The sequence below is a fragment of the Trachemys scripta genome, chromosome 21 (genome assembly GCF_013100865.1).
Source record: "Trachemys scripta elegans isolate TJP31775 chromosome 21, CAS_Tse_1.0, whole genome shotgun sequence".
Lineage (NCBI taxonomy): Eukaryota > Metazoa > Chordata > Testudines > Emydidae > Trachemys > Trachemys scripta.
Window position 1 is genome coordinate 9846719 of NC_048318.1, and position 25428 is coordinate 9872146.

The following is a 25428-nucleotide window of genomic DNA, read 5'->3' on the forward strand; positions in this document are numbered from 1 at the left end:
TTTACATTGTCGAGGGGTAGGTGTTGTCTGACACTGCCTCTTTGGCATGTGTTCTCCAGGCAATGCTCCCACTCCTGTCCTCTTTTTCTCCATTGCCTGCCCCAGGAGATTTTTGGTTGGATCTGCCATTGCAGAGAGTTCGGCGTGGCGAGCAGACTGCCTCCTCCAAGGACACCCATCCCTTACCCTGCATCCCCAACCCTATTGTGTGTTTGAATGTGGGAGATACCATCCTTTTCCAGCTCACCATTCATCCCCACAGTGAGTCTTGTCGTGTGGATTCATGTGCTGTCCGCTAGTCAGTCTAATCTTCCTATGTGTCTAGACCCACCATGTATATGACTGTCTACCAAACGATGGGCTGGTACTGCATGCCTGCATCTCTTCTACATGTCCCCTGCCTTTCTACCTTTACACACGCCTGACTGCAGGGGACTTCTGGGTTCGATTCTAGGTTCTGCCACTGGCTCACTGTGTGGCCATGTATATGTCACTTAACTGTTGTCTTAATTTTCCTATCTGTACAATGGGGATAAAATCATGAGGCTTCACTAGTGCATTGTGAGACCCTCAGTGCTGTAATGTGCAAAGTGTTATCATTAGATGGTGTAACACCCCTTCGGTCCCACGCATTGCTCAGTGCGGTGCAGCCTGATTGCATCCATCCTAACCAAGGGGCTCAGAATTGCTAACTCTGTGCTGCTCGTTCCCAGATCGCGCTTCCAGCCACTACCCCGTCTATCAGAAGCAGCATCTGTACAACAGCAATCCTAGCTGGGATTTTGGTCCTTTCCGAAGACTGGACCACCTTATTCGGGAGACTCACCTCAACATCTCCAGGTAATTCCTAATGCTAATGGGGAAGGGAGCTCAAGACTGAGTGATGTTGTTATGATGAGATATGTTGTACGTTTCCCTTCTTCCTGGAGGAGGGTGGTTCCTTCAGTGAAAGGCTAGGTCTATGGCAAAGAGCAGCATGTGAAAATCCTGGATTGAGGGCTTGATGTATTGAAGTCCATGGAAAGACCTCCCATTGACTTCAGTGAGCTTTGTATCAGGCCCTAAATGAGTATGGACATTGAGTCCTCCCAAGAATGGTTCTTCCAGATAATGCATTTAGATTTCTGGCTGGAGAAGCTAATGGCTGTAGAACTTAACACTAAAGGCAGTTGGATCTGTCTGTATCTTCTTCTTCTCTCCTTCAGGTTTGCCCATGTTTTCCTAGATCCTGGGAGATACGTTTTCAGGGATAGCACCATCCAGGAGCGTATCTTGATCGTGGCTGTAAACGAGGAGAACATGGGCTGTGACCCTGTCAACGCTTCCTTCCAGCCCTCTTCTCCATACCAGCTGGCCAGACACGGGGTTCTGAAACATCGGGCACTAAATTTAGCTCCTGACTGGGCAACTATCTCAGGTACAGCAGTCAAGGCAAATTGATACCTTAAACCAAAGGAGCTTGTTGGTGACCTTCCTTGTAGTATGGGAATGAGCTCCCACTTGATACATACCCTTTTAATAGGGTTCTCTGTCCACTAACCAGAGAGAAGGACTTTTATAGGCATCATGCATTGATGGGCCAAAACTATCCCTGGTGTAAACCCCTTGACATTAGTGAGCATGCTCCAAGGGTTAATTTAGCTGTCCCAGTCTACTCCTGTACCTCCTGCAGGGTCAGCTGCTGTAATTCATGAGGAGCATCTCTCAGTACCCTCACCCTACAGAGAGACACACGCATTGTGAGATGAATATCGTTTGTGTGTGTGAATGGCGAGCTACATTCTGCAAGCTTCCAGAAGGCCAGAATTGTAGCTGGAGCAGCCACAACAGGGGTTATTGGGTCCCACTGGGGCAGAAGTTCATTGACAGAGGGGAGGTGCTCATAGAACTATGGCCTTTAAAGGGCTGTGTTAGGGATGGAAAGGCACCGTGCACTTCATAGACCTTCAATGCTAAGCCCCTGCCCGTGCAGGGGAACTTGTTTATATTTTAGGTAATGGGTCCCATAACTTTCCTCTTGCACCAATGGCAGAATCTTCCTTCTCATTCACTCACCAGTCCATCCCCAGATGCATCAGAGGGTGCTTAAGCCCATCAGGCAACAGTAACAAATGCTTAAACCAGTCTGCCTCTCTGTAAATAGCATCAAGCCCCTGGCCTTTTCCTGTTCTCATCAGTACCCTTCCCTCCTGGAGCCAACCTTCTCAAGGCTTCCTGCTGTCCCTAGCTAGGAATAGGCCTGAGGCAGGAGTTAAAGGGGAGATACGTAGAGCAGCCACCTTTTCCCCCCAAGTTCTCATGGAAGGAATGCAGGTAATCAATGGCTACCTTCCCCTCAGCACCAGAGCACCAATTGTTAGTGTTTCCTGATAAACTGGAAGGAAATAAATTCATTGTAAAAAATTTGGGAAGGTCTGATCCCAGGAGCACAGCTCTGGAGGGGGATCTCAGAGGCCTGGCTCTGTTATCCCTCAACTAGCCGAGAGAGAGAGCAGAAATATGCATGAAAGTGTGGCCTGCAAGCATGAGCACCAGCTTCCATCACCGGCTTCATCCGTCAGTGCTGAACTCCTCTTCCATCCACACGCGTGCCAGGCCTACAGGGACCATTCCACAATCCTCCTTACCTGAGTGCGATTAGTGAAGGTGGGGTGGCTAAATGTTCCTCTGGGCTAGGTTGGGACTAAGGAGAAGAGGAGTGCTTAGCCAAGATGATGGAGGTTGCTAGATGTCCCTGTTATTGGGTATGGAGAAGGCAGTGCCCCTCTGAAGCACGTCAGTGGTGATTGCATCAGAAATGGTGAGTGCCCCTCCTGCTGTGGATGCTGGAGGCATCAGCACCGATGGAGGAAGGCAATGGGATGCTGTTGATTCCATATGCAGGTGGCCTTTAGGGTTTCCCTTGTTGGATGTGCAAGGCCAGTCCATCACTAGGTGATATCCTTTCCATGATTCCCCTAATTATACAGTAGATAAAAGGGTAGCCCAGGCCCCAACCATTCTGCACCATGGTACCATCCCAGGTACCGTGGCAGCACTCAGCCACTGATGCTGACACATAGCTCCCTCATCCGACCATCTCGCCTGGTCTTTCTAGCGGTGCTCTTTGTACTGGGCTGCTTGATGGTTGTGCTGATGACCCTGGCTATCATGCTGAGGCCCCCCATTTCCAGCCCCAGTCCCATGAACAACTGGAAGCCACGGTGGAGGAGCCTGGGTGAGCCACACATCCCACCCGAGTACATCCTCATTAAAGACAGGTGAGTCTGTCTGCATGCTGGGACTCCACTAGCTCTGGGGCATACAAATAGAGGTCTGCAGGATAGAGTGCAAGAGCAATAAAGGAAACGGGCTTCTTATTGCACAGTCCAGGTGGGGTGCTGATCCCTGTTGGCCTTTGGCACTGCACTCCTGTCCAACATCCCAGTGTGATGGGTCCTCAACTGCACAGAGATGAAGCTTCTCTGCTTCCCCACAGAGTGGTCGTTTCCCCTGTTGCACTCCAGGGCCCTCCCATTCACATCTCCACCGGCATCCCCTGCACAATGCCACCACCTCACTCTTTTTGCATGAATCACTTTGCCTGGTTCTCTGCTCCATACCCCTCTTACTCCAGAATCAACAAGGAAAACTGTGAGTGGGTGCATGGAGCGTGCGTGTAATGCTCCACTCATGGATATGTATCACACTCTCTTTTTCTCCTTCCAGCCTTCAGTACTATGAAGTCCTTGGTCCCCAGGGTTCTGGAAGAGGAGCTGATGGTGGAGAGAAAGGAGTTATCCATGGTCCAGGTAAAGCATTTTGTCAAAGGCTAGACTCTCTCCTTTTGACTTGTTCGTACTCATTCCCACCAACTCTATTCTGTTCTGTTCTCATTCGTGTACCACGCCCATACCATAGTATCCCATTGCCTGCACACTTGGAAACTCATGCTGATGCCCATACATTTGTGGTCACACACTCAGGCTGCCATGTCGCTCAGAGACACAGACATCTGATAGGTTCCTCCTTCCATTCACTTTCTCTCTCCCCAGTGTGGGACAGGAGCCTGCCAGCTGTGTAATGGGTTTAATAGTCCCCCCCACACACACACACACGCACACCTCGTATTGAGGAGGGTAACCATCCTCAGGATATCTGAGGTGAGGGAAGAATGCACAACATTAAAGAGCAAAGCCAACCTCCTGGAAAATGAGGGCCCTGTATTCTGCTGTTGGCTCTTACGTTCTCTAAGTACCCAGCAACCTACAGTCTTTCTTCCCCTCCTTCAGTGACAACGTCTCAGAGGTGACGGGCTCAAGGTGTGGTTCATGCTAATGCAATAAGTTCAGGGCCCAGCAGGTGGCACCATCTACTGGCTCTGGGAACTGTTGTGCTGTAAAAAGCTGAAACTAAGAGCCTAACAGGACACAGTGGGCTGGGGCTGTGGGGCCTGGAACTTCCAAGGGGAGAAGATTCCATGCTTTGTTCAGCAAAGTTCCCTGAAGTTCTGAAAAAACAGCACCTGGTGTCTGTGCTCTGTGGCTGTCTTTTTACTGGCCCCTGCTCTAAGAGAGACAGGATGGCTTTGTCATTTCCACTGCCACACAGGTCCTTGGATCCAGGCGTTTGTTCTTTCTCATCTCCTAGAAAAACAATAATAAATATATTTTTAGCGTGATTCCAGCTAGGCACTGCACCAACAGTCAGAACATACTAATATGCAAAAGCTGCTGTGGTGTAAACCACGCAACCCCAATGGTAATATCAGAGAATGAATGACACTTAGCACTTAACTGGCACTTTTCAGCCACAGGTCTCAAAGCGCATTACAAAGGCTGGTCTCTTTCTCCTTGTGGGAGAGATCAGCAGAATAAGACACATGCAGGAGATGTGACTTAAGGACACGCAGGAAGTACAGGGCCGAGTTATGAAAAGACTGTAGCTGGCCCTTTATGCATTCCTTCTGCGCTCCCACTGAGACTGGGTTTCTGTTCTCCAAACAAGCAAAGGCCAGAGGGGGTGAGTCCAATGAGCTTTGTAAAATAAATGTGCAATTCATAGGAACACCACAGCTCTCCTTTCACATACAAAAGTATCTGACTACATCACCCGTGTCCACAGATCCATTGGGATTCCCTTTTCATTTCAGAAGACAGATCCATGGACGGTTCTTAGTTATTAGAACCCTCAAAGCACTTTATCCAGCCACCCTCACTGTGGGCTTTATCTTGCTCTGCTCCATTCCCTCCAGGTATCTAGCATTGGTTCTGACCCTCACAGTCTTGCCATTGTTAGGTAAAGGCCTTCTGTTCTGCAGCCACTTGCAGCTCCAGCCATGTGCAACAGCCTCCCTGTATCTCCTGCCTCATCGACTCGACTCTCCTTTCTGCCTTCATACCACACTTCTCTCTCCCCCATTACCGTTTATTGCATTCTGTGACGCATGCTAGGATGTAGATTGGTATTAAAGGCCCAGAATGAAATGGTGTATCATGAAATCATACCCATTTGGAGATTCAGCTGGTGACTCTCAAGGAGAGAAATATCTTCCGGCCTTCCAGTCAGCAATGGGAAATGAGAGGTACTTTGTGTTTCAGGTGAGCCGCCCGCACCGAGGGACCTGGAAGATTTCAGCGTCCGCACCCTATATGATAAACTGGAGGACCAAAACCTTCACCTGGCTTCTCAGCTGGCAAAACACAGGGTGGATGTGTTGGCCTTTTACAGGGGGATCAGCCAGCGGATCCAGGGTCTGATGGTCAGTATGGAGAGGAGCTTACGGAAGGGGATCTCAGAACCTTGGAACTTGGAGCATAGATAGTTTAGTGGATAGGAATTTACTCAGTATAGCGGCTGTGCCTGAGAATTCCCAGTAGCAGCAATGGCCAGAGAGACATACAGCTGGGCAAGAGATTCCATCCTTCTACTCTCACCTCATTGTGGTTAGCAATGCCTTCGTTACCTCTATATAGGCTAGACTACAGCAGCACGCTCTACCTGGAGCTACCTGAAAGGCTACCAGGTGCAGCATACAGCTGTCCACTCTCTGAGCAAGGCAGACCAGCAGGAACATATCATTCTGCACTGGCTACCAGTCCACTTCTGGGTGAAGCTCAGGGAGCTAGTCACTACAGAGCCTGGAAGTGCCCAGAGCCCACCTCTCTCAGACAACAGCTTCCCCTAGTGCCTAGTCCCTTGCATGTAGCTGGAGTGCTTCTACACCTTGTCCCCTGGGTGACACGCATGACAGCCAGCCAAAAGGCATTTCCTGGCTTTCACTTCTGGAATTTGCTCCCAGTGAAAATACTTCTGAGCCTGATCTTGGCTATATTGTACTGCAGTATTGGATGAAACTCTTCACTCCAGCTTTTTGCTACCTGTGGGCTCTGGATCCCGGGTACTTAGCCTATTAGCTAGATTTTCAGTGTCTCTTAGACCTGGTCTGCGTTAGAAAGTTGTACCAGCAAAACTGATCCATTTTCTGCACAGCCTCATGATTGTCCACCCTTACTTCTGTCCCCGAACAACAAAACCCTCTGCTTTTTTGGGCATTTCCGCTCCTTTTGGGGAGAGACATGAGCCTCCTGCCAGTACAGTTTTGTTATCACAATGGCAGTATGGATGCATACATAACTATAACGGTATAAGCGGTCCTCTGGCTGCAATCCCACAATGCAACATTCCTTTCAGGAGTGACCTGTCAAGTAACACTTTGGAACTCGGCTGCCCCGGGTCACAGTGACCAGAAGTGCAACTCATTTTAAATGCTCAGTGTGGTTTCCAGAGCTACAAATGTTTCTGGTACCTGCTATATTTTTGCTGAAAGCATGGCTCCTTGCTCCTTGCTCTGAGTCTCATTCTACTGCCTGGTCCAGGAGAGAGGTGCTAGATTTATTTGCACTGTACAGACAGTAACATGGGCGGGCAGCTGTAGTTCTGCAAGGGGATGCAGTGTATTTGCTCCCTGGGGGCTCTACAGAGCAGTTAGGCACAGCCATGGGGCTCCTGGAATCCTTTCTGGAGCTTCCCAGTGTTCAGGAGATGCACACTCACTGCTGCACCTGTCATTTGGCATACAGAATACTCTTAGACTCTTATTCTAAGCCACACAAAGCTCACCTGATACAATAGTGTCCTTACAAATGAACGTGATCTAGAGTCAAATTCTGCCCTGGGATGCCAGCATGGGACCTGCATTTGAAGGTGGCATTTAGCCCATGGTGTCTGTGTGCTTAGTTGGAGAGGCTGGGAAAGGGAGGAATGAATACAAGAGTGGTAAAGCATGACAATGCTGCTCTCTGTAACTAGGACATGGTGCAAACTCTGGACTCTGAAGGGCTGAAAGGCCTCACCAGGCAAAGCATCTCAGTGCATAGAACCCAGGGGAGCACCCAGGCAGCCATGGGCATTGGGCAAAATGACGAATTGACCAGCAGAGGCTTTCAAGCAATGGGCCACACAGGTGAGAGAACCAGAACGGAGGGAAGGGAGCAGTAGGGATTGGATGGCAGATAGTGCTCCATGAGCCATCCACAGCATGTTTAGGAAAGGCATGGTTCATGTAAATGGAGAGAAGAGACAACTCAATATCCCAGTTTTCCATGTCACTGCAAGTCACAATTCCCATAGGAATTGATGGCAGCTCCTTAGGTGAGTTTCTTTGGGGAAGAGGCTTATCAAACAGGGTGAAATCAATAGAGTCCTATAGAAATGTAATAGTATTCTATTGACATTACTGTAAACCTTAAGAAATTCAATAGGGCATTATCAACTTTTTTCATTGGCTTTATTGGACCCACCCTATAGGATTCCATAGCAGACCTATAATTCTCTATTAAATTCTATGGAATGGCATAAGATAAGTCATAATTCTCCATTCAAGTCCACAGAGTTCTAATTTTGAGAGCCCCATAGATATTAACCCTATTAAATTCTGATCTGTAGGACTCTTCCACAAGGGCTGCAGATGAGATGCGCTGGTTGCACATTGTTACAGACAGGTATTAAGTACATAAGAACGGCCATATTGGGTCAGACTAAAGGTCCATCTAGCCCAGTATCCTGTCTTCTGACAGTGGCCAGTGCCAGACACTTCAGGGAATGAACAGAACAGGGCAATTGGCGAGTGATCCGTCCCCTGTCGTCCAGTCCCAGCTTCTGGCAGTCAGAGGTTTTGGGACACCCGGACAATGGGGTTGTGTCTCTGACTATCTTGGTTAAAAGCCATTCATAGACCTATCCTCCATGAACCTATTGCCATCAGCAGTGGTCTGGATTCATAAAGCTCAAGTCAAGCCTGAAACTGGGCTGTCTCCTGAGCTCCCTTTCAAACGAGATGTAAAACTGAGGCTCTACTAAGGTTGTTAGTCCCAACCTCAGTGCCCCGGTCAGATCCCAGCTCCGATAACTCCACTGAGCATCTGTACATTCTCCCAGTAGTGTAAGTACAGCATTCTTAGCTTCCTGTCCTAAAATACCATGCACTTGTAAACCACGGCCACATTGGCTGCATGTCAGTGGTGGATAAATGAGACTTGCGTATAGGTTTTAAAGCACTTGGGAATGAGTGGGGCTTTATAAATGTGTGGACAACCTTTGATTATTGCTGTTGCTGAATTCATTAGGTGCTGAGTGGCGGGAGGCAACAGAGTTAATGAAAGCTCTGAAAATCCTGCTCGGTAAAGTCCATTGTGGGAAGACGATTGTGAAGCAAGAGCCATCACAGCACGTACAGGGACAGGATGGGACAGCAGAATCCAGCCTGGCCAGTCAAAGGAAAGCAGGAGCAGAGGGAGGGCAGGTGAAGAACAGCTGACGCAAAATGGACCTCTGTATTATTCCCAATGGCTTGTGTCTCTGTCCATGTCTATGACACTTGATCCATGTTTGTCATACAGGATCCTGGTGGGCTCCAGCAGCATGGACGCTCCAATAGGAAAGGCCCCTTTGTCACCTGCGAAGAACAAGGTAAGAGCCGTGGTTCAGCTGTGGACACGGTAACAATTCAGGGGGTGCTGTGGAGGCTGCTTAGATAAATACTTGGTTAAAATAATCACCAGAGTGTATGGGTAGCGACACTTTTTGTTTTTTTAATTTTCTTTGGACAGTTTATAATTAGTATTTACAGGGAGGTCTTTTTAAAGTGGTGGTAAAGTAAAAGAGCATTGCCCAGTAAGCTCCCATTGCACACCAGTCCAAGAAAGGCCCTACAGCACATGGACCCTCACCCCCAGTGCATAGAACGGTATTGTTATGGGGGGAAATCTGCAGCAGCCCTAGCCATTTGCAGCCATGCACTCAGCAATCACCTCCTGTGAAAGATGTTGGGTGCCACTCCATGGATCAGCCACTAGGTGGATGCTGTCTGGAGAACCGGACGCCATCTAGATATGAAGGAGCATCAGCTCCGTGATTCTCTTACTACCTGGGGCTCAGGAGAAGTATTCTCTCTAGGCACTACAGTTCTTGCTTGTGGCAATGTGTTACCCAGTAACTACCCACCTGTCCAGCCATCTTCATGAAGCCACCTCCTTTCTCCAGGCCTGGAGGTGCTCCTCTAGCTGACATGCCATGTCTGTGTTTCCCAGGTCTAGGTCCTCAGCCTGGGAGGGCCATGCTGGAATGCCTGACTGAGCTTGAGGTGGAGAGTCTGATGGCAACTTCCCCCCTTGCCAGGACCTTGCGTGAGATCAGGCAGGCTTTGGAGAAGCAGCAGCAGTGTCCTATTGCTTCTGCTGCAGGTAATGAAGCAAAATTCCTCTTGCGTGTCCTGCAGCCTGTGCCCCTTGAGGTGCAGAACGCAAACATATAGGATTGGTGTCGGGAGGAGGAATCATTAATTACGAAGTCCACTCTACATTTGCGCGCAGATGAGTGACTCTTACATAGTCTTATAGATAAAATATCTCTGCAGTTCATTGACTAGTTTAACATGAGTCAGAGCTGGTGGATTGACCTCCCTGGAGAATGAAGTCCTCTGTTGATCCACAGGTACCGCATAAGTATTAAAAGGGCAAGCTTCCCTGGCAGTGTGTCTCAATCCTGGCTGGGAAAGATTAGAGGAAAAGTCAGTCTCTGGGGCCCATTCACCTCTTGGCCTCTGTGCTGAAAATGACAGTAAGAGTGACAGTGCTTAGGGGAGATTGAGGATCTCTCTCCTCTGGGGACTGGACATGTCTGAGCAGGGCCGGCTGTACTGTTTTTGCCACCACAAGCAGCACGCCGAATTGCTGCCGCGGACAGCATGGGCAGTCCGTGGGCCGTTAGGGCGGCACACGCGTTTCCGTGGCATTTCGGTGGCAGCTTCTGTCTTCAGCCGGAAGACAGAAGCCGCCGAATTGCCACTGCGGGCAGCTGAACATAGAAGTTGCCGCTACCGCGGAAACACGCGTGTTGCCCTAATGGCACGTGGACTGCCCCCGCTGTCTGCAGCGGCAATTCGGCGCGCTGCTTGGAGTGGGAAAAACACACGGACTGCCGCCCCTTGCAGATTGCCGCCCCAAGCACTTGCTTGGAATGCTGGTGCCTGGAGCCGGCCCTGTGTCTGAGGCAAGCTGCTAAACCTGAAGCTACAGGGAGCCTTCAGTCATGGCTAGGTGGGTGGGAATGGGAAGTATCACCATGTGACAGTGTGTATATGGAGACCACAAAAGCGTGGCTTGGCAGCGGACACTGGACTCGCTTGCCCCAGCCTTCTTTAAAGAACCCAGCAGTTGATAATGGCATAATCCTCTGTGCAGGGTGCCATTACACCTACACTCTGTGCATCTCCAGAAAGTATCTCCCTGGAAGCCTGTGATAATGGGAGGAAATAGCTTGCAGAACTGTAGCTTATTGTGGAGAATTTCACAGAGGAAGGAAGGATGGTGCTAGTTCACAGGTGGAGGACATCCCCAGGGAGCAGGAAATGGTATTGGTTGACAGAGGGAAGACAGCTCCAGGGAGCAGGGAATTATGCTAGATTGCTTAGCTGAATTGCTGTGGCTTTTCTTTTCCAGAGGCATATTTGAGTGACAGTACTCCAAGGTCCACCAGGAATTCATTGGTCACCACAGATCTGTCCAGCTTGTCCCCTCGCCAGTTTGTGGTTTACCGCTTTGGCTGCACTGTGATTCGCCTGCTAAGCCGGGCCTGCTCCCACCCGGCTGTGGTACTCATGTTGGCTCAGACAGTCCCAGACCAAAGCCCGGAAGGGGTCCAAGAGGCTCTCCAAAGCCCTCGAGATTCCTACTATGATGCCACCAACAGGTTCCTGTATATATGTTCAGCACGCCTGGAGAATGCCGGGGAATTTATAGCCATCCTGCTGAATGCCATGGCATGGATCAAAGCAGGTATGAGTGGCAGCAATCAATGGGAGCAGAGTATTGCTATTTATACTCGATCTGTGACTCAGCAGGTGAGGAACAGGTTCTTTTATAGGGATGTCTTCATAGCCCCAATAATTTCTTTGTTGCTTGGTAAGAGTTTGCTGTCTGGGCAAAGTTTGGTTTTCTTTGCTCCTGGACACAGCTCTATCAAGAGACCTGCAGTGCTGCTCTATGTGACACCATTCGTGTTATTTCCCTTCCCCAGATGCTTCAAGCCCTTTCTGGCCCTGATACTGAGGCCCAAACTTCAAAGGCCCTGGGCACTCTCCAGCAGTAGGATCACAGCCCAATACAAGGGAGGCTTTCATTCAGTGTTTGAATTATTTGACAGCCAGGTCTCCAGCTGCTAAAATTATTATAATTTGTATTAACATGGTGCCCAGTCATGGACCAGAACCCCATTGTGCAAGGTGCTGCACAAATTCAACGTGATAGTCCCCCCTGCCCCAAAGACCCTACAATCTAAATAAATCTTAAAGTCAATGGAGCTATGCTGATTTACACCAGCTGAGGATTTAGCCTTGATTTTACTCTTATTTTCTATCCCTTTGCAGGCTTCAGAGCTGATAAGTGAACTGGTCTGTTCTTTAAAGGTGTTGCACAATTTTTTCAATTGCTTCAACTCCTGACTATCATTACATCACTGCAGAAAGCAGCTAGTGGTGTTTGTGCTTCACAGTGAATCATTGGCAAGAGAAAGAGAGCATGCATCTACCCTGTAATTACCATGCAAATCACTCATCAAGGAAATGTCAGACTATCACAAGCAGAGTTTTGTAATTCAGTGACGCTTCAGAGCCACTTTCTATAACTTCAGCTAATGAGTATTAGCAGCCTCTATGCTGCTGTTGAGCGACTGATCTGAAACGAATAGAGGTGAATCCCAAAGCTCCTAGATCATCCCCAATCTAAAGATTCCCCCCTCTGGTCACTGAACTTAATTAAGCTTTTCTTTATATCTATATATATGTAGAAAATAGAGCCAGGTGTATGCTAGATGGGCTGTGCATGTCCAGGGATAGTGTAAGTAGCATACGTATGCTAGCTGGGTTGGCAGGCTGCTGAGTATCCAGGTTGATTCCTTGAATTAACTTTGGGATAGCATCATGATCAATCATAGAATATCAGGGTTGGATGAGACCTCAGGAGGTCATCTAGTCCAACCCCCTGCTCAAAGCAGGACCAATCCCCAGACAGATTTTTACCCCAGTTCCCTAAATGGCCCCCTCAAGGATTGAACTCACAACCCTGGGTTTAGCAGGCTAATGCTCAAACCACTGAGCTATCCCCCCTCCCCAAGTTGGACAGCTCCCATAAATAAGCATGTGTTGTTGTTTTTCCATAAACCAGCCAGAGGGGTTGTCTTGGGACTCTGAGTATCAGGTTTGAAATGACTGGAACTATACGTTCAAATACCATTAAGCTCAGCTCAGCCCTTCATCCTTCTGACCAACATGGAGTTTGCCTTACAAAGCCAAGGTCCCATCTTCCTGATGTGGACAACAAGGACTTGCTTCTCTTTTGTGAGAGTAGAAGCAGGCCCTAAAGATCTCATGGCACTTTTGGTAAGAATATGGGTTTGCCCCAATGTCCTTGGTGAATATCGTTCTCCCTCAACTACAGCTTGTCTTCGGTTTGTTGATTACCCCCTTGCATCACTGGAAGTCAGCTACACATATAGGACCAGATTTTCAGTGGTGATGGGTGCCTACCACCACAACTGCAGGTGCTCAGCATCCCTGAAAATCAGACCCATAGAGTGTAGGACATACTTTGAGTTCCATTGGAACACAATGTATTACATGTACTATGTTACTGTGGCATTCTGAACGTTATACAGTCAAATCAACCAACTTCATCCTATACCCTTACAACGTGTAATTCTCTTTTTGCAATGAGGCGTGGATTTTTGTTTATTTATCTCTCTCTCTCACTCTTTCTCTCTTTAATCTCTTTCTAATTAGCATTAGTAAAGGAAAAAGGAGTTATTGTTTCTAGTTGTAGCTGTCCCGTGGTTCCACCAGCCACAATCCCTTTGACACTATTGGCCTGTCTACTGTGGGGATGTGTCTCTAAAAATTCGTACTGCTTTTAAACCCGGTTCACGAAAACTAGTTGTAAAACTCAACTGCGGTGTTTGGGGAAACTTCCTCAGTGTGTATGGAGACCCTGTGTCTCTCACTGTCATCCTCCATTCTTTCTAAAACTATTTCTGCTGGACAAATGCTTTGGTTACTTTTGCCTTTTGTCTGCTACCATGTGCACTCAGTGGAGAGGCTATTTAATGGCTAAAGAAGTTACACTATTGGATTAAAAGGACTGTGATCACTAAAGATGAGCGGTGTGAATGGGGTGTGACTCTGTCTACTTTTGCCTTTCTCCAGGATCTACAGCAGCTGCCACTGCTCATTCTTGCTTTCAGATGGAACTCAACAAAGGCATCACAGCTGTAGCCAATGCCTTTTTCCAGTGTTCCTGGGGAGCAGTAGAGAAGGTAGTTGAGATTATGTGACTTCCATTAGTGGCAGTGACAATCACACATGCAGATCAAGGGACAGTGGATTAGAGCAGTATGAAATGTGCTCCAATCCACCCAAAATTTACCTGGTTTAGCTGGGTTTGTTGAAAATTCAGACTTCATGCAAGGTTTGTTGATGCATTAAAGAACCTTCTGAGCATACCTGGAGCTGATTTATGGTTTTGACTTGAATTCGTTACACTTTAGTGGGTTTACATGGTATCAGCACCAAGCTCGGAGGTGCTGCTGAGTTTCACTTTTAACAACCCAAAAGTGAAACATGGCCCGGGAAGCATGAATGGCAATAATTCAGCAATGAGAGGCAGCCAATCCTCATCAGGTTCGTTAGTTAATTTCCCTGCAGGACTTTTGCAGTATCCAGTGTGATCAGAGAGGAAACGTTGCTCTTTTGATTGACCCTCTGGTGTTTACACCATGACTGAGAGTCTTTGTGTCTGATTTTTTCAGATGTGCTGAATGCCCACAATTCCTGCTGAAATCAGTGGAAGATTGCAGGTACTCAGCATTTCTGGAAATAAGGCTCTGGAATTGTAATCCCCATGGGTTGTTTCCTTTCTCTTGGTGCTCATTTTAGGATCCTGCAGAAGACAAACCATCCACTTGCTTTGACTCCCAGACAATATTTGAAGAACTTCTGAGCATCCGAATGTCACCAGATCCCCAATTCCTTGAGAAATCCCAACATGAGAGGTACTGGAGATCAACACACAGTTAAAAACAATTATGAGCCATATCAACTGGGAGGAAGAATTGAATCAGAAAAATATGGATGATAATCGGGAGCTGTTTAAGAACACTTTACTAGATGTCGCAAAAGACACAATTCCACAGTCAAGGAAGAAGGCTGTATTGGTTAAAAAACCAACCTAGTTTAGAGGGGAAGTAAAGGCAGCTAGCTAGCTAGATATAGATATAGATAATTGAAAAAAGGGAAAACTTATAGTAGTGAACATAAATCAGAAGTTGGGAATTGTAGAAAAAAATTTTAAGGAAAGGGACACAAGGAGAAATCTATGGCCAGTAGAGTTAAGGACAATAAGAAGAGGTTTGGGTGGGTTTTTTTAAGTATATGAGGAACAAAAAGAATCCTGTCAGTGGAATTGGTCCATTAGCAGATGGAAATACTAGAATTATCAATAATAATCAGAAAAGGCAGAATTGTTCAATAAATATTTCTGTTCTGTATTTGGGAAAAGACAGTGGAAGTAGTCTCACTGTATGATGATAACACTCTTTCCATTCCACTAATATCTCAGGATGATGTTAAACTAGAGATACTAAAGGTAGACATGTTTAAATCAGTCAGTCAAGATAAGTTGCATCCAAGAATTTTAAAAGAGCTGGCAGTGGACAACATTAATGTTGATTTTCAATAATTCTTGGGATACTGGGGAAGTTCCAGAAACTGGAAGAAAGCTAATGAGCCACTATTTAAAAAGGGTAAATGAGATGGCCTGGGTAATTATAGTCCTGGCAGTCTGACATCGATCCCAGGCAAGATAATGGAGTAACTGATCTGAGACTCAATTAATAAAAAAATAATGAAGGGTAATATAATTAATGCCAACCAACATGGATTTATGGAAAATAGATCCTGTCAAGCTAACTTGCTATTTTTTTGATGAGATTACAAGTTTGGTTGATAAAAGTAATAGTGTTGATGCAACATACTTAGACTTCTGAAAGGCATTGGACTTGGTACCACATGACAGTTTGATTTTAAAAAACTAGAACAATATAAAATGAATATGGCCCACATCAAATGGATTAAGCTAGCTAACTGATAGGTCTCAAAGTATAATTTTCAATGGGGAATGATCATTAAGCAGGTGTTTCTAATGGGGTCCCACAGGGATCTGTTCTTGTCCCTACTCTATTTAATATTTGTAATGACCTGGAAGAAAAGAAAAAATATCACTGATAAAGCTTGCAGATGACACAAAATTGGGGCAGTGGTAAATAGTGTAGGACGCAGATCATTGATACAGAGCAATCTGGATCGCTTGGTAAACTGGGTGCAGGCAAACAATATGAATTTTAATATAGCTAAACATAAATGTATACCTCTAGGAACAAAGAACATAGACCATACCTACAAGATGGGGGACTCTATGCTGGGAAGCAGACACTCTGAAAAAGATTTGGGGGTCATGGTGGATAATTAGCTGAACATATGCTCCCAGTGCAATACTGTGGCCACAAGGACTAATGTGATCCTTGGAGTCATAAACAGGGGAATCTCAATTAAGAGCAGAGAGGTTATTTTACCTCTGTATTTGGCACTGGTGCAACTACTGCTGGAATAGAGTGTCCTGTTGTGGTGTCCACAGTTCAAGAAGGAAGTTGATAAATTGGAGCGGGTTCAGAGAAGAGCCACAAGAATGATTAAAGGATTAGAAAACCTGCCTTATAGTGTTATAATCAAGGAGCCCACTCTACTTAGTTTAGCAAAGAGAAGGTTAAGGGGTGGCACTGCTGACTTGATCACAGTCTATAAGTACCTACATGGGGAATAAATATTTAATAATGGACTCTTTGGTCTAGCAGAGCAAGGTATAACAGAATCCAATGGCTGGAAGTTGAAGCTAGACAAATTCAGACTGGAAATAAGGCATACATTTTTAACAGTGAGAGTAATTAATCATTGGAACAATTTACCCAGGGTGCTAGTGGATTCTCTGTCACTGACAGTTTTTACATCAAGATAGGGTGTTTCTCTAAAAGATCTGCTCTAGGAATTATTTTGAGGAAGTTCTCTGGCCTGTATTATACCGGAGGTCAGACTAGATGATCACAATGATCTCTTTCGGCCTTGGAATCTGTGAATCTAATAATTGCTCCATATGGAATTACAGAGCAAAACTGCTGTACATTCCTATATTGAGGTTTTGCCTAATTAGATAATTGGCATATATCTCTCCTACTCTTGTGTTAGGCTACTTTGCTTCTGCTTTCAAAGTTGCGTTTGGATACAGATCAAAGCCATGGGTGCAGCTGTTGCCACTGATATTGCATCCAAGATGAGTTTCTGACTACGAGCCCTGGAAAGGAGCCCAGAGAATGCTTTGTGTGCAGTAAGAGCGGTGTGGTCTAGTGGTCTGTGCACTCTAGGGTTCTAGTAATCAAGCAAGTGACTTACCCTCCCCCATCTGAGTCTCAATTTCCCCATTTGCAAAAATGGGGCTAATATGACTTATTTATTTCACACCAGGGGTTATGAGGTGTATTTAATTACTATTTGTAAAGTACTTTAAAAAAAGTTGTAATGAGAATGAGAGATGTAGCAGTTCCTTCTTCAGAGTGCCAGGAAGAGTTCTGTGAGCCAAATAACACTGCAGGCTTTCTGCAATGATTTATTAAAAGAGCTACCACTGAAAATGGGCAGCGTAGCTTGAGGGTGATGTGACAACTATCTACAGGTACATGAAGGGTCTAATACCAAGGCAGGAGGAGGATTGCGATAGGATGGACCATTGAAGGAATAACAAGAGGAGACTGAGCTAAGGAATATTTAAGCTGAATAGCAGGGGGAAATTCCCAACAATTGGCATTATTAGACTGTCTTCTCCAAAAAAAAAAAAAATGGCGGACGTCTCATTGCTTGCTTTTGGTTCCACCCCTTACGCTACATGAATGTTCTCTATAGGACAAATTTCACAGTGTACTTATGCTGCATGGACCTGCAAAAGCTGCCCAAAATATGTCAAACCCACCCAGAGTCAAGGGAGAGTTGGAACAGGCTGGATATTGAGAAGCTTTGTTAGCTGTAATAACTTTTTCTGGAGAAAGAAAACTATGAAGTAGTCAGATCTTGCTCTACTGAAGCTATGGTGACCCTAGGGAAAGGGGTGGGATTCAGAGCCCGAGCCACAACTTCAAAGCACTGTCTACACAGCTGTTTTTATAGCCCTAGCACAAGCCCTGCTAGCGCAACTCTATAGAGCTGGGCTGTGTAGACATACCCTATCAGACTTGCTTCCAGGCTTGCGATGAGATTGCAAGTGAATCAGTTCACTCTCTCATCATCTTTCCCCAACTCCTTTCCCACCTATTGCAGGTGAAGATGGAATATAAATGGAGACTCTGGAGGGTGATCAGAGGAGTCATACTGGAAATGCATGTTGTGTTTTCTGTGTCTAGGTTGCAACATTACCAATGTTTTCAGCTTCAGGCGGAGATTCGGGATATGATGGAAAGTTCAAGGAGAAAAGGAGCAATGAAGTGGAGTGGTGAGGGGGATAAGAAAAATGCAGAGTCCTCTGGCATTCAGGTCAGTCGCTCATAGGCTGTGGGCCTATATCATAGGGCGACCCCGCGTGGCATGCTCCCCTGCAACCATGGCATGACAGGCCCACCCATCTTACTTTCCGTCATTCAGAGTCCCTAGAAATAGTCCAAAGTGTCCTTGAATACAAATGGCCCTTGTGGGGATAATTTATTACAGAAGAAAAAGTCATGCACATTACAAATACCATCACTGTAATCCAGGCAATACATCAAATAGAGCTCCAGCGTGCCACACCCCAGCTCTCCGGCCCAGCCCCAGTGTCCCTCACCATGACCTGGCTTTCTGATCCTGCCCCAGCATCTCTTACCATGCCCCAGCTCTTCAGAGCAGCCTCTTTGGCCCGCTGGCTTCAGCTCTCTGGCTCCAAGAGCCAGAAAACATCTTCCTCTCCTGCTCTCAGCCTCCCGCCTTCTCTGGCCTTGATTGTCTGAGGTTCAGGAAGGACAGTAGGCTACACCCTCCACTGGCTCCCTGATAATTCCTCCCTCTTTCCAGAGAGGGTGTGCTGAGAACTTTCTGCTCTCTGCAGCTTTCCCCAGAGACCCCCCTCCAGTCTCCCGACTTTTCTTAAATGACACTCACCGGGTCTTTCCCTGGCCTTTTATAGCCTCTGGTGCTACTCACCCTCTTAAGGGGCCAAACCGGGAGCCCCTATTGTGGCGCAAGAGAGCTGTACCTGCTTCATTCACAGGTGCCAGCCAACGTGTAACAATCTGATTCTCCTTCAGCTCATTCAGTTCTTTCCTGATGTTATTCCATCAATGTCAGTGGAATTACTCCTGATTTTCAGCAGCGTAAGAGAGAGAAGAATTAGACCCCTATATATTGAAGAAGTTGAGTTTATGACATTTTCTCTTCATTTTTCAGTCTTTTATTTTAAAATTTCCACTATACCGATAGCCACCAGGGCTTTTGGGTGCCTCAGTTTTGAGGTGCCCAGTTTAACGCCTCCTAAAGAGGTGTGAAGTTCTGAAAGTGCCAAGCACCTGCACTATGGAAATCAGGCCCCTAGAAAGATGGGCACCCAAAATTTCTAGTAAGTTTTAAAAGCCTTGTTAGTATGACAGACAGACAAATTTACAGACCAGCCAACTCTTAGAAGAGAATAGGTGCTCCCCCAAGTGTCACTGCTCCACCACTCTCTATTGTCACTCTTGGTAAGAGAGCCCGGGGACTCTCCTCACAGCCTCTCCTGTTACTCTTTCTCCTTAATGGTATTACATCTGTGACCTTCCGCATGGCTTGCACATCTAACCGTCTCCAGCAGGGACTCCTGCTGGGACAGGCTGCAATTAGGTAGTGTGAGCTCGCCAACACTATTTATTTATATATATTTATTCCACCTCTGCATCCAAGCGCTGTGTATTTCCATGTGGGAAGGATCAGGGCTTCAGTTCCTTTGAGTGTCAATTGACTTGGTTGCACACCGGAGGGCTCTTTGACTGAAGGGTCTCAATAGCCTGTGTTCTCTTGTGGAAGGTTGCGAAGCTGGAGAAGATGCTGGATGGGCTGAACGAGGAGTTCTTCCAGCTTACAGTGCAGGCCTTGACAAGCCAGAAGGAGGAGGAACTACTGGACCAGAAGCTCAGAATCCAGGAGGAATCATTTGCGGTATGAACCACTTTTCATGGACTTGGTGCATTTATGAAACTCCACAGAGGTGTCCACAACAGCTCACCTTCAACTTGGTGCAGCCCCTAATGATTTTGCCTCCTGTGCTGCAAATGGTGAGGGTGAAGAGCCAGGCTAAGTGAACAGTTCAGACATCCCTGAACCAGTTGTCTCCTTTCCTGCAGACCCATCAACTCCAGTATCATTAGTTCAGTTCATCAGAGAAGGGGAAAGTTTTTCCTCCAGGATAAAGTCCTTTATCAGGCAGCTTGCCTTGTATGGTTGTGTTCCCATCACTTACTCTACTGTTGTGACACAAATGGCATTGCACCATGCTGCATGCAGGCTGACAACCCTGTGCTCCCGGAATCTAGCCCCAGAATATAGGTGACAACAGAAGGTCAGACATTTACCTATGCAGATCCAGCCAAACAAGTTATCTGCTGAAGCACAGGGAAAAGGAGAAGAAAGCTGGTCTTGGATTCTGCAAACTTCTTGAACTTTGTGGTCATTAACAGAACCTAAGCTTCTCTAGGCCCCTAGCAGAGCATGCTGTGATCTAGAAGTTGGATAACTTTAAAACATGTATGTGGGTCTCCATAAGCTCAGCTTTTGCTACAACAGTAAGGCATTGTAGACTAGTGGTTAGAGCAGGGAACAGCACCAGGACTCTTCAGTTCTATTCCCAGATCTTTGCCTGGCTCCATGTATGATCTTGGACAAATCACTTTACTTCTCTGTCCCTCAGTTTCTGCATCTATAAAATGGGCTATAAGTGATACTTTCACAGCAATTGTGAAGTTTAATTCATTGGAACATGTAAAACACGTTGCAAACTTTGATGTTGCTATAGAAGTACTGAAAGGTATAATTAATTACAATCCAAACATTGCATGGAGTACAGAGTCCAGATGAAACTGCAGCTTTCCAGAGCCCTCTGTAGAAAACTTTGAAAAACATTCAGTTGAGAACTAGTCCCACTCCTGTCTCTCATTTCTTGTTGTTCTTTTCCTTGATGTCTTGTCACAGTGAGCAGTTGCATGAATATAGGATTTCTGTTTCCTAAGAGCTCATCTGTCAGAGCTTTCTGTTTGTATCACCACAAATAGTTGCTGTGGAGATGGATTATGGAGCAACCAAGGTTTGTGACTTGCAGTGGGGATTAACCAGCAGGAGAATGAAAATCCTGATTCTCTTTATGCAAATATGTCCCTTTCAGTAAACGAGAGGAAAAAAATATGGCTATAAGGGGAACGGCTTCTACATGGAATATATTCCTGGACGTGGCTGTGAATCTTTAATAGATGATGACCAGTTTTATATAGTACATATAGACATATCTGAGCTAGTTTTGATCCAATTAACTCAAAAAGCAACTGCACAGACTTCAGTGCTGTCACATTTTCACTGCTATCAGTGCCCAAGCTAACTAGATGAAAGCTAGCTCAGGTACGTCTATGTACATTCTGCAATCACACCTCTGATTGCAGTGTAGACATACCCACTGAATCTGGGTCTTAGGATGGATTCCCTATAAGCGAAGGATGATAATAGTTGCACGTCGATAGCATTTTTGAACCCTTGATCTTGCTGTGCTTTATAAAGGTGGGCATTGTACAGACATGTGATTGATAGTTTTTCACTTGCTCAAGATCACTAGAACCCAGGTCTCCTGGTTCTTAGTGCTACATTCTAGCCCTAAGCCAGGCTGCCTCAGGAAAGATGTTGCTGCTGTCTAACTCCATGGGAGTGTGCTGTTGTTTTATTTTACATTTTTATGGCAGACACTGGGCAGGATTCATGAGGAGGAAGCACAACACTTCACAGAGCAGCTGGAATCCTGGGCCGGGAAGAGAGACCAGGCCCAGTTGCTGGAAATTAAGAAGAGCTGTGTTGCTCAGAGAATTAAAGACACAGAATCTGAACTGTTTCATCTTCTGCAAACCACAACGGCCACCAGCTCATCTCCTGAAGGAGCCCAGCAATCCTTTTGTACCAGCTAAAAGCATCCAACTGATGATGTTCCATCATTGCTGGGGCGAACAGACCTGTGAACACACAGACACCTAATTTCCATGGGACATTCATACATGTACATACACACAGTGACATGCTGGTACATATATGAGGCTACACAACCTTCAACACACACACATGCATGATGAGGGTTATATGGGCACATATCGGAAGATAAATATATGCACAGAAACAAAGACACTAATGGATACAGTTTGATACAAATACATATGTTCATGAACAGATGTACATGTACAGAGATGTTCACATGCACACTGATAGATGCATGCTGTAGATCCTACATATATACATTCTTTACAGCTGTGAAGGCGTAGACTCAAATGTATTCCTACACACTGTTAATCATCCATAATTGTGCAGGATTGAAAATATCAATGTTCTTAACTTATATTGGTGTTCTGAATGTACCACTCTCAATCAATAAGACAAAAAGGGAGTAGGAAATTAGACTCTTCACATACATTGCAGGAAATCCCTGCCCATCAGCAAAATAAATTATGTACATCTCATGCAAGCTGCACCCTTAAGGTTATTTGTTTTCCTAGAAAAAAGGGTGCTTTCATCCTATCTGGTCTGATTTTTAATAGCTTAGGAACATTAACTCAAGCAGAAATGTGTCTGACTTCTGCAGTGCAGACTGCAGCCTCCTCCCTTTCTCCCCAGGTGTCTTCAGATCTCTTCCAGGTAAGGTATAGTAAGGTAAAGCTGCCTGGCTGGGAGCCAGCATAACACCTTGGCAACCCACACAGGCAGGTGCCTGCTAGTAGATTCCAGCAGCCTCGACCAGGCCCCTTTAATTGATAGAAGTGATATTTATTCAGCTGTCGCCTCAGGAAGAGGCTTTTGAGCCCTGCAGGTTCCTAAGCACAAACAAATGTTTACAGGGCACTTCTGCATGGCGTATCTACAGGTGGCGTCATCAGTGAGAGAAACAGTTGGCACCTGGCAGCCAGGACAGACGTGCTCAGTTTGGCTTTTACAAGGTGGTTGCCTGGTCAGATGTGAAGGAATTTCAGGGTCCTTCCCCCTGGGGGATGCTTTTCAGGTACCTACCCCTCTTACATGTTGTTTCCCTCATTCATTCTGTGCCTTGGTTCTGACTTTCCTTGGCCTGCACAGGCAAACTGGAACATGGGGTCTGGTTACCATTGCAGCTCTGTCTTGGGGGGAGCATAGCCACTTACCAGCACCCTGAGGAGCTTTTAGCAAAGGACAGGGCGGGAGGAGTCTATGGATCACAGCTTGGCTAAGAGCAAACACCTAACTCAGAGCATTCGCAGGCGGGACTTAGGCCAGGCTCTGGGATTGCTTTTCTGTGTCCGTATATGATAGTGGGAAAGTTGTCATTGGTCTCTTGCTTTTTTTTTTTTTTTTTTTTTTTAGGTTATTGGTAGAAATGTTTATAACGGTGCTTCATGGAGGTAAGTGACTTGCCAGCCTTGGATTTCTGTTGCCTCCTACATGTCCATAAGGAACTTAGTCACTCAGGACAAAAGAGGCAATAAAACTAGCATTCCTGTCCCCCATTGGTATACTGTTTTTCGCGGGGAAAAAATTAAAATATTGCATAGAAAGTGATTTTCTTTTTCAAAATTTCCTACAAAAAATACTTGGTATTTTTTGTCCAGCTCTAATGTTAGGAGAAGGTAAGTGAAAAGTTTCCTGGGTGAAATTTTCAAAAATGTCTAAGTGACTTGGGAGCCGAAATTGCATTTTCAAAAGTGATTTAGGCCCAGATTTTTAAAAGGCATTTAGGCATTACTAGGCTCAGCCTTGCAATCGCTAACTGATTCAGGCACCTAAATCTCATTTTCAAAAGGTATTTAGGCCATGAAGAGCCAAAATCCCCTTGACAGTTGATGAGATTTAGGATCCTAAGTGTTTAATCACATTTTAAAATGACATTTAGACTCCTTAATCAGTGAGGCATTGCAAAGCTGAGAGCAGCAGTGCCTAAATACCTTTAAAAATCTGGCCCTAAGGGCCTGAAGGAGCTTGGTCATAACCTAAAATGTTAGTCACCCTAGAACTGTGAAAAATTCACACCCTGTACTCTACCGTTAGGTTGATTTAACCCCCACTGTAGACAAGTGTCGCTTCTGTAAGTCGTTCAAACCCGGAACGAAAAAGGAGAGAGACATCTGTCTCAGGGCACTCCTGATGGAGTCGGCGCTGACTCCGGCACCGGAGCAGCGGTCTGACTCGGCCCCGAGCAGCGCAGCATCGGTACAGAGTGCCCCGCTGGTGCCATCTACGAGCCAGTACTGATTCCCTGCCCCAGCCCTGACCCCGGCCAAGAAGTCCAACATGTCTGCGAGGGGAAGATCTCCCACATCCCGTAAGGGAAAGGAGAGGGGTGGAGGAGAGCCAAGAGCCATGCTGGGCGGCTCAACACCTCCGTCAGGGAGTCAGGCCCCAGCTCATATTGAGTGGTCGAGCCCCTCCCTTACTATGCCTGCCACACTGGACATTGACGAGGACCTCAGTCAACTCGAAGTCCTGTCGACGCCCGAGGCCCTGCAGGCAGCGCAGGAGATCCTGACGCTACTGGTGCCGCCCACATTGGCTCCAGAGGTACCCAAGCCCAGGGGTAAACCCGCCTTGGGACCGTTCCAAATGTCCCCACCTCAGCCGGGGGGACATCCCATCAGCGCTCGCCTGCACGGAGCCGTCATGCCTCGGACTTTGGGAGCAGGCTCAGAAAAGCCCTCTTCAGTCTCCGGACCCTGGGCACCGACAGTGGGATTTGAGGCACGGCTCGCCGGTAACCTGACGCAGACCTGCGGAATATCATGCCCCCGGCATGAGCGTCGAGACTGACCCATTGTGTCTCCAACGTCTCGGCACTGGTCCTGCAACCAATCAGCGGAATGGGGTCACCGGTCACCCGCCTGCCGGCACCCGTCGCCAAGACGCGAATCCCCTCTATCGGGGAGATTCTACCGATGACCGTCCTGCTCTAGATCCCGGTACAGGTCAAGCAGCGTGAGGCGTAGATCGCCGGTCTACTGACACAGATATGCCAAATGACAAAGATCCCCGGGGTCCCGTGGGAGGAACTCGTCTCAGTCGGATAGGTCGGAGTCGAGGCACAGCGGCCTATGGATACTGCTAAGGGAAAAACTTCCAGCACCGATGCATGTGGCGAGCACACACACCTAATATGGAATGGACATAAGCAACACATCTTGAAGAACACCAGTTACGGAAAAGGTAATTGTCTTTTTCCCCTTCATCCAGAATTCAACCATCCCCTAAAGTGACTCCTGCTGGGAGAGGCTAAGCCAGAATAGCTTAGGGAGAAAGCTTTTGGTTTTGTGCAGAGCTCCCAGCCAGACTGGCAAGAGGAAAGGAAAGGGAGACAGTTGTACTGAGGCTCCAAGCTCAATATCTGTAACTGGGGTGAGATGGGGGCAAAATGGTAGGGGTGGGGCTTCAGTGAACATGATGTACCAGAGCCCCATATTTCTCTCGATGGACCTGCTCCCTGCAGCCACAACTAGTTTAAGTTTTGCCCCATGAATTATGTCTTTCTCAACAGAAAACGAAAAGACCCTTTTTAACATTCACTGCAAAGTCCAGCTTCTCCTGGAGAGCATCAA

At 46.7% G+C, this 25428-nt stretch overlaps 1 protein-coding gene across 2 annotated transcripts; it reads left to right on the forward strand.

Moving 5' to 3' along the window:
* Positions 1-18: 18 nt before the first annotated feature.
* LOC117868642 lies at positions 19-25222 on the forward strand. 2 transcript variants are annotated; one of them, XR_004643679.1, is made up of 17 exons: positions 19-261; positions 714-840; positions 1206-1417; positions 3098-3260; positions 3709-3791; positions 5580-5740; positions 7291-7444; positions 8607-8782; positions 8880-8949; positions 9570-9722; positions 10980-11315; positions 13736-13845; positions 14465-14580; positions 18031-18160; positions 19658-19789; positions 21574-22871; positions 23210-25222. XR_004643679.1 is itself a non-coding variant. In XM_034754777.1 (16 exons), the coding sequence occupies exons 1-16, from the start codon at positions 63-65 to the stop codon at positions 21790-21792; spliced, it is 2541 nt and encodes an 846-aa protein (XP_034610668.1). In that variant the 5' UTR covers positions 19-62; the 3' UTR covers positions 21793-23164. The 2 variants fall into 2 exon arrangements, 1 of the variants encoding a protein (XP_034610668.1); XM_034754777.1 differs by lacking the exon at positions 23210-25222 and having other exon boundaries at positions 21574-23164.
* The last annotated feature ends 206 nt before the right edge of the window (positions 25223-25428 follow it).

What these genes read in the sequence shown, in the direction of transcription:
- LOC117868642 (XM_034754777.1), top strand. Translation starts at nt 63, where the DNA reads ATGCTCCCACTCCTGTCCTCTTTTTCTCCATTGCCTGCCCCAGGAGAT. An exon ending in ACTCACCTCAACATCTCCAG is followed by an intron (nt 841 to 1,205) that starts GTAATTCCTAAT and finishes TCTCTCCTTCAG; the next exon opens with GTTTGCCCATGTTTTCCTAG. An exon ending in GAGAAATCCCAACATGAGAG is followed by an intron (nt 14,581 to 18,030) that starts GTACTGGAGATC and finishes TTCTGTGTCTAG; the next exon opens with GTTGCAACATTACCAATGTT.